Below are 15,360 nucleotides of genomic sequence, written 5' to 3'. Positions count from 1 at the left end.
TAGCCCTTACACCGCCTGGAGGTGTTGGGTCATTGTCCTGTTGGGAAAACAAATGATAGTCCCACTAAGCGTTAACAGGATGGGATGGCATATCGCTACAGAATGCTGTGATGACCATGCTGGTTAAGTGTGCCTTGAATTCTAAATGAATCAGATGGTGTCAACAGCAAAGCACCCCCACACAAACACACCTCCACCTCCATGCTTCACGGTGGGAACAGAGATCATCTGTTCATCTACTCTGCATCTCACAAAGACCTAAACATCTCAAATTTGGATTAATCAGACCAAAGGACAGATTTCCACTGTTCTAATGTCCATTGCTCATGTTTCTTGGCCCAAGCAAGTCTCATTCTTATTGGTGTCCTTTAGTAGTGGTTTCTTTGCAGCAATTCGACCAAGAAGGCCTGATTCACACAGTCTCCTCTGAACAGCTGTTGAGATGTGTCTGTTACTTGAACTCAGCTGTTGAGATGTGTCTGTTACTTGAACTCTGTGAAGCAATTATTTGGGCTGCAATCTGAGGGGCAGTTAACGCTAATGAAATTATCCTTTGCAGCAGAGGTAACTGCGTCTTCCTTTCCTGTGGCGGTCCTCATGAGAGCTAGTTTAATCATAGCACTTGATGGTTTTTGCGACTGCATTTGAAGAAACTTTTAAAGTTCTTGAAATGTTCTAAATTGTCTGACCTTCATGACTGTCATTTCGCTCTCTCCCATTTGAAGTATTTTATTAGGCCTATGTGGTCTAAAAAGAAACAATACAATCACGAGGATCCACTTTTATAGATAATATACAGATTCACTGACAGCGCATTGCGCAAACAAAACAACAATCGCAATATGAACTGGAATTACATGGGTCTATTACTGAACTTTTTGTTGAATAAAAATATTTGAATTGGAATTGACTGTCACAGGCAAACATGGTTACGAGGAGGGGATACTATAATATCATGATGTTGGGTAACTTTACCACCTTCCTTGTGGAGAAATCAGAGCTAATTATAACACACAAACTAAGAAAAACAATTAAATGCATCATTCTAATAATGCCTAAAATTATGAATAAGACACTAATGAGATAGACTTATATAAGCAATATAACAATGCACATGTACAAACTATGGCATATATTTGATGATAAGCGGTTTGATTAAGACATGAGCGAGCTGAGACGGATGTAGCCTATATGCCACCTATTTGTTCAGCACTTTTGATATGGACAGCGACAGAATTCAGAACATGGGCCGTTCTTACAGTTTTCTCCCTGTACACCAAATCAGAACCATAGAATAAATAAAGGGGGCAGGTAAGAAGGCAATGAAAACTGTTACAATATTAAATTATTACATTTCTCTAAAACTGGCTATAGGCTAGATGTGCACAACCAATTCTGAACAGTAGGCTCAATTAACAGGGGAACATAAGCAGACAATGAAAGCTCTGGGTAAATCTGGGTTTAATGGATACCAGGAGAACGCTACCTGCCCTAATGCATAGTGCCAACTGTAAAGTTTGGTGGAGGAGGAATAATGGTCTAGGGCTGATTTTCATGATTCGGGCTAGGCTCCTTAGTTCCAGTGAAGGGAAATCTTAACGTGTGTCACGTTCACTGTCTTCAAACTCCCTGTAATAAATGAGCCAAGGTGCAGTGTGCATGTAATTCCACATCTTTAATCGAAGTGAAACCTTTAAAAAAAACAGGTAAACAGAAACCGAAAGTGACGCAACAGTGGCGCACACAAACACTCACAGAAAACAAATAATTAACCACAAACACAGGTGAGAAAAGGCTGCCTAAGTATGATTCCCAATCAGAGACAATGATAGACAGGTGCCTCTGATTGGGAACCCTACCCGGCCAACAAAGAAACAGACAAACTAGAATGCCCACCCAAATCACACCCTGACCTACCCAAATAGAGAAATAAAAAGGCTCTCTAAGGTCAGGATGTGACAACGTGACAGCATACAATGACATTCTAGACGATTCTGTGCTTCCAACTTTGTGGAAACAGTTTGAGGAAGGCCCTTTCCTGTTTCAGCATGACAATGCCCCCGTGCACAAAGCGAGGTCCATACAGGTGTCCACATACACTACATGACCAAAGTACTACCTAACAACAAACCATGGGTGACCAATAAATTGAAAGTGGTGCTTAAGAAGAAGAAACAAGTGTTTGCCTCCGGGAATCTAATCGAAAGAAAAGAGGTACAGAGAGAGGTTAACAAAGAGATAAAAAGGCGATATGCCAGTACAAGGATAAGGTGCAACAGACACTGTCACAGGGAGACTCTGTCTGCCTGGAAGGGCATTTAACAACACTTTTTAATGTTGACCTAACCATCATGGTTCTCTTTTATATATCCTCCTACTGCTTGCCCTGCTGGTTTGGGAATATCAGGTTGTACTGAAAAATATGTTGGGCAAGACAGTCATGACTTTGCAGCAACAGCAAAAACTGTAATCTCTTTACCTGGCCAGAGCCCTCCAGAAGGCGAATAAAATAGTGGTTGACTCTTCCCACCCACCCCACCCCAAATTCGAGCTCCTCCCTTCTGGCTGCAGGTACAGACTACCTAAGGTTAAAAGAACAAGGGCCAAGTACTCTTTTACTCCAAATGCAATTCTGCAACTTAACAAAATCTTGGACTACTTGCACTTTAGCACATGTACCTGGTTTTGACATATTTATTATGAAATTGCACTTACCCAGCCCACTTGCTTGTAAACATTATTTGCTATTTGCTATTTTTATTTTATTTTAAACATGTGATTTAATTAGTATGTTTTTTGACTACTGCACAATTAATTGTCTCTCCGAGGTCCTTAGTTTTCTGAATCTGAATCCCCCTCTCCTCCCCATCACTTTTTTATGTTCCTCCTCTCCCTCAAACCTCGTCTCCTCTTTTCTCTTCCCCTTCAATTTTATATAGCCAAGCTTGGAAGAAAAATACAAGTTGACTAGATGACTATAGAACAGCGTTTCTTAAAGTATGGGTGGTCGCGGACTTGTTCATGGTGGGCCGCGACGTAAATGTATAATTATTACCTATAATTACTAGAATTGATTTGGACAAGTGCAACTTCGAACTCGGTTCAGAGCGCTCTCTGCTTAGCAGCGGTCCCTGCTCAGTTTGGCAGCTGCGTGTATGGGAGAGGTAGAGGGAGATGCACGTGTGCATCGCGGTTTATCGGATCTTTTTTTCTGCAGTTTTCTTGAAGATCACTCCGCGACCCACACGCTGCAGGGCTGTGGTTCAAGCCACTGACTTGTCATTCCCACTCACCATCACTCACCGCTATCATCAAATGGACTCCAATCACAAGTTCTGACTGAGCTCAATCGTCATGAAACGCAAATACAGTGATGATTTTTTGTCTCTTTCTTAAAAACTTTGAGAAATAATGAGGAGCGACCACAATTTGTTTTGTGTGGGGAACTGCTTAGTAATACATCTCTTAAAACGAACACATTTATAAAACGACACGTCCTGATCAAACATCCAGGCACAACATGACCGTACACCCTGAGAGTTCTGTCAGAACAGGGCAGAATGCTTCAGGAAACAGTGCTTCGAAAGTGTAAAAGTAAGTCAACTAGCAAGTCATTGTTTTCATTTTATAGCAGGTGATGATAAGCAGAAATAAGGGAGTACTATCTCATAGTAGCAACGTTAAATGTGAGTTTCTCTTTCAAACAATCCCCTGGCATTGTAGTTACACAGCTAATAGCTAACGTTAGCCAAAGTAAGCTAACTAGCTACTGATAGTGCAACCCAAAGAAACAGTACAGATGAAGATGAAAAGTGATCAGGTCTACTGTACATGTTACAGTAGAAAGTATTGTTGAAAACAAGTAAAGGTTGTAACTGTTGCTGTTACAAGTAATGGTTTTGTATTCTGAACTGGAATAAACTGATTGAAGCAAGATGCTTTTTGAGGCAAATACTCACACAGTTCTGGGTTGCTCATCTGCAGCAGGAAGTTGCCTCCTGCTTGACTGAGAAAGCAGTAGATGTTCTGATCCAGTTTGGCACCACATACCTATCTATGCAAGTCAGGGTTCTCAAGTACAGAAACAGTGTCAATGCTGAGCATGACCTCAGTGTTGCACTGTCAAAAACTGATCCGAGAATAGACATGCTGGTTGAAAACTTCAACCAGCCACACACCTCTCATTAGGACTGTGTGTATGTGTGTGTTTTCTGGTCTACGTCTGTGTGATGTGATCAATCAGTTTATTCCAGTTCAGAATTAAATTATATTTTGTATTTTAACAGCAACAGTTCCAACCTAGACAGGTATGTAAGAGTGTTTTTAATGAGGAAAAATAAACATTAAAATATATTTATGGGTATTTCATTGTTATTTGTTTTTGTCTATATTGCATTTTTTTTTGGCATAAGGCAATGAAATGTACCGATATTTACGTATAGTTGCATATTTTCCTAAGCTTGGGTCCCAGGAAAACAAAGAATTTCTAATTTTAGCTTGGATCCCAGGCTGAAAAGGTTTAAGAAGCCCTGCTATAGATTGACTGGATGTCACTTCAGTGACAGTATCACTTTAGTGACCTGTTGACAGCATATGCAGCCCACTGCAGGCTTTGCCATTCAACTGCGTTTCCACACTCATGTACCAGCAGCAAACGCCACCCTGTGACTCTGCTATTTCCTTGTTCATTTGAATTCCAACTTGTAGAACTTGACAGCATTGTGCTGCAATAAAACTTTTTCAAATGTCAAACTGTGCTTTCCTGTTCTTACTTAGCGACTGTAGACTATACACTCTGCTAAATAGAGCTGAGAAAGAGAGAGAATGTAAGATGGCTAAAAGAAGGATGGGTGAGTGAGAAAGATGATAGAGGCAGAGATGTGAGTGAAAGAGAGAAGCATGAGAGGAGAGTTGAGAGCGAGAGGTGGCGACAGCTAGACAAGAGTGCAGCAGCGACATAAATAACTGATTGTTCCTAAACCTACTCAGTCCCTCTCCTGCTGAACACATACAGAGAGAGAGAGAGAGTATGGATATTGGACACACAAAACTGTAGCAATCCTTGGTACAATAGGATACAGTGCTTGCCTTGCAACCAGAGGCTCTGGTTTGGGCCTGAATTCGCTATGCTTTGGTTAGAAAGCATGCTTGACATCTTGGAGCCATGGCAGACACACATGGCGTATGTAGGAAACCTTACGGTCTAGGAACTATGTCTAGGAACTATTTAGGAACTAAGAACACACCCAGATGGCCTGCATCTTCCCTTTGTGGTTTGAGGAAACAGATATAATTAGGTGCCTCTCAAGATACTAGACAGCGTCCTGGGGTACCCCCAGGGGCCGTGGCTGCACATTTTAGTTCCTGCCCAGCACACCTATTTGCTCTTGATTAGTTTAATCAGATAGGTCCCTTCTGCAGGAGGGGGCAGAGGAACACTGGTCAACGGCAGCTTCCATCCCTCATTTCCTTCATCTGCACCATACAGATAGAACAACACCATGGTAACCAGGGTCCAACCCTACCACACCCCATGTTTGTCCTCAGAAGATGACTGTGTGTGTGTGTGTGTGAACTAGCATATATGCTGAACTGTCTGTGAATAACATCTCTGTTCATTTCAGCAGACCAACAAGACAGCCTTTTAGTGACTGCTATTGCTCCATAAAATAAAATACAATTGTATTTTTCACATACAACGGGTGTAGACTTTGAAGTGCTTGCTTTAGAAACCCTTAATAAAAATGATGGATTAATAGAGATAACGGATTCAGAAGTAGTTAAAATTATCATGGTAAGCCTATACCACTTATTAACAGTGTCATAACCTGCATCTCTCACACGCTCCTAAGTCTTTACTATGCCTGTGAGACAGAGAATGAGAGGCAGTGCAGACCTATAAACTAACAGAGAACGAATATAAGACCCGTTGGGATTAGAGAGAAGAGGAGTAGTAAACTAACTTAAATAATTGCTAAAAGCAGAACTGTAACAGCTAATTAGAAACTGATGCACACACATAGACATCGACATACCGTAAATAAATCACACAGACTTTGATATTCAAACAGGGCACAGTTGATCCATGCAGTCTCCGGTCATGCAGTCTCCAGTCCAATTCCTCTCCAACCCACAGGAACATGATGTAACAAACCCCAAAATGGATCTGAGAGGACTAAAATGTATTCTGTCTATATGTATTATAACAACCTCTTAAACTGCCACAGAAAGCACAGAAGTGAAAATCACAGAGCTTCTCACCTTCTACATTCCAACTCAAGTTGAGTGTCACTAGAGCACAGACCACGACGTGGATTTTGGTTTCTATCGCTCTCGCCAGTAACTATTAAAAGGCTGTTCGCCTTCTCCTCTGTTCGCTCTTCTGTTCCTGATAGCAACAGAGATCTGTTAGTTCTTTGTGGCCCTCTCAACTATAAATAACTGCATGCACGGCCGATCAGTGGAGAGCCCAACCCTAACCTTAACCACACTAACCTTGTGCCTAACTCTAACCTGAAAATCAAAACCCAAAAGCAAATGTTTTATTTTCATTAATTTATGATATAGCTTTGTGGCTGTGGTAACTAGTGGAAACCTTTGTGCCTGTCTTTCACACGCTTATCTGCCCTCACATTGGCTAGAATGGTCCATATACTATTAGTCTTTGGTCAGAAAGGATGTAATCGCCAGTACGGCGCGTACCACCAGTGCCAATAGAAGGGGCGTGATGGATTAGATTAGATTAGACATTTAATAGTCACATGTACATGGCTACAGATGTAATTACAGTGTACAGTGAAAATGTTAAGCTCCAAGCTCCAACAATGAAATACACCCCATGCTGTGAAATAAAAACTATAAAGGTATACTGAACAAAAATGCAAATGCAACATGCAACAATTTAAACGATTTTACTGAGTTACAGTTCATATAAGGAAATCAGTCAATTTAAATAGATAAATTAGTCCCTAATATATGCGGCCATGGGTGGGCTTGTTAGGGCATATGCCCACCCACTTGGCATCCAGGCCCACCCACTGGAGAGTCAGGCCCACCCATGGCTGCACCCCAGACAGAAATACTCCTTAGCACCCCTTCAGACGATCCCACAGGTGAAAAAGCTGGATGTGGAGGTTCTGGGCTGGCGTGGTTTCACGTGGTCTGTTGTTGTGAGGCCTGTTGGACGTACTGTCAAATTCTCTAAAATGACATTGGAGGCAGTTTATGGTAGAGGAAATTAACATTCAAGTCTTTGGCAACAGCTCTGGTGGACATTCCTGCAGTTAGCATGCCTTTTGCACGCTCCCTCAAAACTTGAAACATCTGTGGCATTGTGTTGTGTGACAAAACTACACGTTTTAAAGTGGCCTTTTATTGTCCCTAGCACAAGGTGCAGCTGTGTAATGATCATGCTGTTTAATCAGATTCTTGATATGCCACACCTGTCGGGTGGATGGATTATCTTGGCAAAGGAGAAATGCTCACTAACAGGGATATAAACAAATCTGTGCAAAACATTTGAGAGAAATAAGATTTGTGTGTATATAGAACATTTATTGGGATATTTTATTTCAGCTCATGAAACATGGGACTAGTGGTGGCTATTCAGAGAGACGGGAGGGAGGAGAAGCAGGGAGGGGCAGAGAGACAGAGATGCCCTGAAATTATAATAACGAATACAGCAGATTTATCATAGTCTGTGACAGAAATAGGGGACATATGATTTGTACAATATTGAGTGCACCCCTTATATGGTATTGCAGAGTTATATGAATTGAGGAGAAGCATGGCAGAGAAGCATTTATGTTCTGCACAATATTCTAACAATCTACAGAATAAGATAAATTACAGGAAAAAAATACAATATATATTTGGAAAAACATTTATGAACACCTAACATAGACAAGGTGAACCCTTGTTTATCACCTGTTAAATTCCCTTCAATCAGTGTAGATGAAGGGGAGGAGACCGGTTAAAGAAGGATTTTTAAGCCTTGAGACAATTGAGACATGGATTGTGTATGCTTGCTATTCAGAGGGTGAATGGGCAAGACAAAATATTTAAGTGCCTTTGAATGGGGTATGGTAGTAGGTGCCAGGCGCACCGGTTTGAGTGTACCAAGAACTGCAAAGCTGCTGGATTTTTCATGCTCAACAGTTTCCTGTGTGTATTAGGAATGGTTCACCACCCAAAGGACATCTAGCCAACGACAGGCCAGTGGTTTGAAAATGGGTCATTGATGAAAGAGGACAAAGGAGGTTGACAAATTGTGCAAAGCAACAGACGGGCTACAGTTAGTCAACTGACAGTCCAGTGCAACATTGGTCCCCAAAGACCAGTGGTGGAAAAAGTACATATACCTTAATAGAATGTTACTCAGGTAAAAGTAAAAGTCACCCAGTAAAATACTAATACAAGTATTTGGTTCTAAATATACTTAAGTATCAAAAGTAAATGTAAATTCTAAAATATTCTTAAAAGTATAAATAATTTCAAATTGCTTATATTTGTTAAGCAAAGCAGATGGCACCCGTTTCTTGTTTTTAAAATGTACAGATAGCCAGGGGTACACTCCAACTCATTTACAAACTATGCATTTTTGTGTAGTGAGTCTGCCAGATCAGAGGTAGTAGGGATGACCACATGTTCTCTTTATTGGATATTGTTCCTCTGTCCAGTGTCTGTTCTTTTGCCCATCTTAATATTTTCTTTGTATTGGCTAGTCTGAGATATGGCTTTTTCTTTGCAACTCTGCCTTGAAGGCCAGCATCCCGGAGTTGCCTCTTCACTGTTGACGTTGAGACTGGTGTTTTGCGTGTACTATTTAATGTATCTGCCAGTTGAGGACTTGTGAGGCTTCTGTTTCTCAAACTAGACACTAATGTACTTGTCCTTTTGCTCAGTTGTGGACCGGGGCGTCCCACTCCTCTTTCTATTCTGGTTAGTGCCTGTTTACGCTGTTCTGTGAAGGGAGTAGTACACAGCGTTGTACGAGATCTTCAGTTTCTTGGCAATTTCTCTCATGGAATAGCCTTTAATTTCTCAGAACAAGAATAGACTGACGAGTTTTACAAGAAAGTACTTTGTTTCTGGCCATTTTGAGCCTGTAATCCAACCCACAAATGCTAATGCTCCAGATATTCAACTAGTCTAAAGAAGGCCAGTTTTATTGCTTCTTTAATCAGAACTACAGTTTTCAGCTGTGCTAACATAATTGCAAAATGGTTTTCTAATGATCAATTAGCCTTTTAAAATGATAAACTTGGATTAGCTAACACAACATGCCATTGGAACACATGAGTGTTGGTTGCTGATAAATGGGCCTCTGTATGCATATGTACAGTATATCTCAAAAGTGAGTACACCCCTCACATTTTTGTAAATACTTGAGTATATCTTTTCATGTGACAACACTGAAGAAATGACACTTTGCTACAATGTAAAGTAGTGAGTGTACAGCTTGTATAACAGTGTAAATTTGCATTTCCCTCAAAATAACTCAACACACAGCCACTAATGTCTAAACCGCTGGCAACAAAAGTGAGTACACCCCTAAGTGAAAATGTCCAAATTGGGCCCAAAGTGTCAATATTTGTGTGGCCACCATCATTTTCCAGCAATGCCTTAACCCTCTTGGGCATGGAGTTCACCAGAGCTTCACAGGTTGCCACTGGAGTCCTCTTCCACTCCTCCATGACGACATCACGGAGCTGGTGGATGTTAGAGACCTTGCACTTCTCCACCTTCCGTTTGAGGATGCCCCACAGATGCTCAATAGGGTTTAGGTCTGGAGACATGCTTGGCCAGTCCATCACCTTTACCCTCAGCTTCTTTAGCAAGGCAGTGGTCGTCTTGGAGGTGTGTTTGGGGTCGTTATCATGTTGGAATACTGCCCTGCGGCCCAGTCTCCGAAGGGAGGGGATCATGCTAACTGTAGCTCCCCAGTGCCGGCAGCACTCATGCAGCCCCAGACCATGACACTCCCACCACCATGCTTGACTGTAGGCAAGACACACTTGTCTTTGTACTCCTCACCTGGTTGCCGCCACACACACTTGACACCATCTGAACCAAATAAGTTTCTTGGTCTCATCAGACCACAGGACATGGTTCCAGTAATCCATGTCCTTAGTTTGCTTGTCTTCAGCAAACTGTTTGCGGGCTTTCTTGTGCCTCATCTTTAGAAGAGGCTTCCTTCTGGGACGACAGCCACGCAGACCAATTTGATGCAGTGTACGGCATATGGTCTGAGCACTGACAGGCTGACCCCCCACCCCTTCAAACTCTGCAGCAATGCTGGCAGCAGTCATACGTCTATTTCCCAAAGACAACCTCTGGATATGACGCTGAGCACGTGCACTCAACTTCTTTGGTCGACCATGGCGAGGCCTATTCTGAGTGGAACCTGTCCAGTTAAACTGCTGTATGGTCTTGGCCACCGTGCTGCAGCTCAGTTTCAGGGTCTTGGCAATCTTCTTATAGCCCAGGCCATCTTCATGTAGAGCAACATTTTTTTTTTTTCAGATCCTCAGAGAGTTCTTTGCCATGAGGTGCCATGTTGAACTTCCAGTGACCAGTCAGTGTGAGGGAGTGTGAGAGCGATGACACCAAATTTAACACACCTGCTCTCCATTCACACCTGAGACCTTGTAACACTAACGAGTCACATGACACCAGGGAGGGAAAATGGCTAAATGGGCCCAATTTGGACATTTTCACTTTGAGGTGTACTCACTTTTGTTGCCAGCGGTTTAGACATTAATGGCTGTGTGTTGAGTTATTTTGAGGGGACAGCAAATTTACACTGTTATACAAGCTGTACACTCACTACTTTACATTGTAGCAAAGTGTCATTTCTTCAGTGTTGTCACATGAAAAGATATACTCAAATATTTACAAAAATATGAGGGGTGTACTCACTTTTGTGATATACTGTAGATATTCCATTAACAATCTGCCGTTTCCAGCTACAATAGTCATTTACAACGTTAACAATGTCTACACTGTATTTCTGGTCAATTTGATGTTATTTTAATTGACAAAAAAACGTGATTTTCTTTCAAAAACAAGGACATTGCTAAGTGACCCCACACTTTTGAATGGTAGTATATATATATATATATATATATATATATATATCCCTCCAGCAGGTGGCAGTTTTTCGTTGAAAGGAGCAAGGAGTTTTTGCATGAAAGTCAGTGAGAGTGTCGAATTTGGTCAACCAAAAAATGAATGGCTTATTTGCTACGTGAGGTTTATTTGATCCAATAGAAGATTCGTAATGCTTAAGTTGTTTCGAGTGTACTGATGTTAATAGGACACGTGACATCCCGGCAACTTTGGAGAAAAAAGGCTATATCAGAGTTTTCTCGAGATGGTATGCATATTCATACTATGAGGCCAGCATAGCGTCTCTCTCCATTGAATACAGGTGGATGACGTTAACAACCCTAATCGAATATTCAATATAGTATTACAATAATGAGATGTATCGACCAATCCAAATAAAGCATATGTGGGTGCAAGAGAGCCTGTTAGGGCGGAGAGACATGTAATCTTGTCAGTATATCCATATTTTTTGCGATGACATAGCAGAGCGTTTTACTGTAATAAAAATGTATGCAATGTTTTCAAACAGCCCCAAAGAGGCAACGTTGCACTGTAAAACCAGTCTACAAAGCGACGAGAACAAATAGATTAAGAACCCCATCAACCTCTCGGCTTGCCAAATGCAAGCAACGTCGGATAGGTTGAATTGCCAGATATAAGTTACCTCTGGTTCGTTCAGCCATCCACATGGGAAAATGATATAGCAGATGGCTATATCAGCCGACAGGGCCACAAAAAGAATTCAACTCATGAAGTGTCACAATTGCCTGCCGGTATGTGCACCCATTTTTTTTTATTTTTTTTTTAACGTTTTACAGCACATTTTCTGCAATTATACACATTTTACCATAGGGTGAAAGTAAAGGGAAAGGGGAGACATGTTTGCAGTTTTTAAAATGATATGAGTGGGACTGACTAATAAAATCAATGGGGACCCCCAGCCAGTAATTCGACCATGATAACACGTTTAGATAGCTGGTCGCTAAAATAATTTAACAATCTAAAAAATGTTAGCTGACATTGGCTAATTGCTGATGCACAATAACAATTTGAAATTGCACCTTCAGTATTCTACTATTGTAACTTGCAACAAACAGTACGTTGTGTTTTTGTCCTCCGGTGGCTAGCTAGCTAAAATGGTTCCTTTCCTAAATTAGCCATGGATGGAGATAGGGATTTGGACATGTGGTTTTACTTCATTCTCTGTACTGGTCAATGATTATAACGGCGATTCTGATCCAACCATAAATTCATACATTGTGCCCCTGGCCTGAGGATGGAAGTTCAATATGTAGCTAGATGTAGAAGGCTAATGTTAACTAGCTGGCTATTCGTTGCCCCTGAAAAGGAAGTTAGGCTAGCGAGTAAGCATTTTAGCCAGGTAGTCTAGGACAACAAAAAATAAAAGCGTGTTTTGTATGACAGTCATAGACCGTTTCGGCAACATGAATGAGAGGAGGATGGCATTGGCATTTCTCTACAAGTAGTGTGAGTCAACATGTTTTTTCTACTTACGCACACACACACAGAAATTAGTACTATGGACAGTCACATGATATTTAACTTACATGGATTGGACTAAATTGTTTTAGGAACATAGTTGTCACTATTAGATTAAGCATATGTGATTTGATGATGATGAAATATTGAAGTTGAAATGGTGCTGGAATAGTGGAGTCAGCTCCTGTTTTCTTTGTGACATGTAACTCTCGGGGCTCTACATCAATAGTTGTTTAGTAGTCCGAAGATATCGGAAACATTAACTTGATTGACTATTCTGTAGGTCATGTAACTGTTTGTTACATGCAATATGCTTTGTGGACTCCACTGGACCGATGTTGCTCTCCGGTTTTGTGATGAAACAAAGGTGTGGTTGAATTTATGCTGCCACTGTTTCTTCTTATTGTCTCGGCCTTTAGGCCTATATATCACGGTGGCAAGGCATATGAACTAACAGGTTAAAGAGCAAACAATGCAATTATCACAACACATAGGTTGTAATATGGCCGTTCCCCCCTGGCTTGGCTTCCCCAGTGATTTTACCCAAGCACAGCAACTGGTGTGTTAGCTGTGGAAGTGCCCATGGTGCTGGAGATCAGAGGTGTCCGGTGAGAGAAAGGCAGGTTGAGGTTGCCAGGATCAGAGTAGTACAGAATGTATTGTATGCTGAGGCAGTGAAGAGAGTAGTAGAGGGAGATCGGTACAGGGTGAGGGATCCTGAGAGGATCCCTGTGAGTAGGCAGAGGCCAATAGAGAGTGATCGGAATAATAATGTGATTCAGTAAGGTGGGTTGCTTCGCATTCATAGCTATGGTTGTCAACTGTACTACTGAAATGGAACATAAGTCACAGAAAATAGAGGTTGCAGTGGCAGAGAGATACTTGGGATTTTGAGGTTTTACTGTAGAAGAGTTCCAAAGAGTGTTGAGTGGTAGTGTTCTGTCCTCCCAGGACGTTGGCCTGGTGTAGGAATAAATAGTGGAATGGCGGTAGTGTTTTTTTTAATGAGGGCTATTAGTTGCCAGGGTAATTTTTCATTTTTCTCAATTTTGTATCACCAAAGATCTTTTTAAACCATCACCACGGAATATGGATTGCACAGTAGGTGGCAGCATACACCTTTCACTTTTTTTTTGCGGACCGCCATAACTATAGAAGAAGAAAATTTATACCAGCGTCGTAGCAAAGACACCGCGACTATATACTGGATATCTAGCAACAAATAGCTACCACCAATTTCTTATGCTATCGCATGTTTGGATGTTAATGACTTATATCGTCAGCTAAGGACAGGTTTAGCTAGCTAGGTTGTTTTTACACATACATTTCCAATAGGGTATCGAGATGCTAACTAGCTAATGTCATCAAGCCATAAATTGTGACCCCCAGACATACAGAAGATTCGGGGCTCACTGAGGCCGGTCAGTCAGCTTGCTAACAGCGTTTTGCTACGGAAGCTAACACAGAATAGCCAGCCATCCAAATCGTGGACAATTGATTAGTACCGCATTCTGTAGCTAGCTAGCTTGAGAGACCGACAGCTAGCTAGCTAGCTAAAGAAGCACGTCTGTCATTTATTGACAGACCGGCCGGTTGGGCTAACATGGAGACATCGGGGAGAATAGCAACCACGCCAGACGCCCTCGACTTCACAGTGGAAAACGTGGAGAAGGTAAGAATCTTAGTGTATGGACACATTCTCCAAGCATGTAGAATCATACTAATAATCACAATATCAAATGTGTGTGTTGCCTATGTGGGTCTCTAATGTATTTATTTGGGGCAACGTTAGCTATGATGGTGGCGGGTCTAGCTACAACATACTGTTTATCATGAATCAGTGAATTAACAGCTACTAGATAGAAAGCTACTTAACAGTGGTGCCACAAACGCGTTGTATTTTGTCCCTGCAGCTGAATATTTCACAATTAGCAAGTATGCGTTCTGTCCTTGCTTGCTATTACCCTGACTAATCTAAACCAATATGACTGGAGGGCTTAATTGTTGTCTCTCTGTGTAGTTGACTGTAAGGATAATACATCCATCCTCTGTCCTCCTCTAACCCGTCTGTGTGAGACACTACATCATCCAAACCACTCTTGAGTCTTAATAAGGTTGTTGTGATCGAATGTAGGCTAGAAGAGAAGGTTGTTGTGGAGTGTTTTGTGAATATACTGCAGAATATCAAAACAACAGATCTGAAACTGTGATCTTTGGTTTAGAAGTCTAGAATGGGAATCAGAAGGAGAAGCAAGGCACTCTTCATAGTGTTTGAAATGCCTTTTATTTCTGACATGAGGTGTTTCAGTGTGGTCTTTGTCAGAGAATGAGACATGGGAAACCATCACAATGTTTTAAATCAATGAAATGTAATTTCTCTGATAATGTCATTTCTAGTAGCCTATAGTGTTACATCTTCCTAATGTCTCATACACACACTATCCATTCCTCTTCATCTGTCACTGACTGACAAGTGGTAGGATTCATCATCAGTAGCCTATTTTTGAACATCTAAAAGCTGTTTTAATGAATGCACAGAGGCTTGTGTGTGTGTGTGGTCCGACTGTATATTCCGCCACAGGGAGCACCCGGTTTTGATAGGCACGATTAACAGTAGCTGGCAGGTCCGACTCACTTGCTTACAGCTGCACTAGTGTCGGACAGGCTTCCTGTGTAGATTAGGACACCGAGTGGCTGGCAAAAGATAATGGCTTGGAAAACGTACCATTAATCCAGGGATGACAAATGTGT

General features: G+C 41.5%; 1 protein-coding gene across 4 annotated transcripts in view; it reads left to right on the top strand.

Moving 5' to 3' along the window:
- Positions 1 to 11,737: 11,737 nt before the first annotated feature.
- Positions 11,738 to 15,360, top strand: part of LOC112248572 (importin-13-like) — a 58,710-nt gene continuing 55,087 nt past the window's right edge. Inside the window, exons 1-2 of one of the 4 annotated variants that reach the window (XM_024417721.2) lie at positions 11,864 to 11,882; positions 14,194 to 14,281. In XM_024417721.2, the coding sequence (XP_024273489.2) occupies positions 14,213 to 14,281 (69 nt within the window). In that variant the 5' untranslated portion in view covers positions 11,864 to 11,882; positions 14,194 to 14,212. Of the gene's footprint in view, positions 11,883 to 12,476; positions 12,598 to 13,252; positions 14,282 to 15,360 lie in introns of those variants that run through there. The other 3 variants (XM_042319700.1, XM_042319711.1, XR_006083113.1) reach the window with 3 other exon arrangements.

Source organism: Oncorhynchus tshawytscha, linkage group LG01, assembly GCF_018296145.1.
Source record: "Oncorhynchus tshawytscha isolate Ot180627B linkage group LG01, Otsh_v2.0, whole genome shotgun sequence".
NCBI lineage: Eukaryota > Metazoa > Chordata > Actinopteri > Salmoniformes > Salmonidae > Oncorhynchus > Oncorhynchus tshawytscha.
This window is presented reverse-complemented; position numbering and strand designations above follow the sequence as displayed.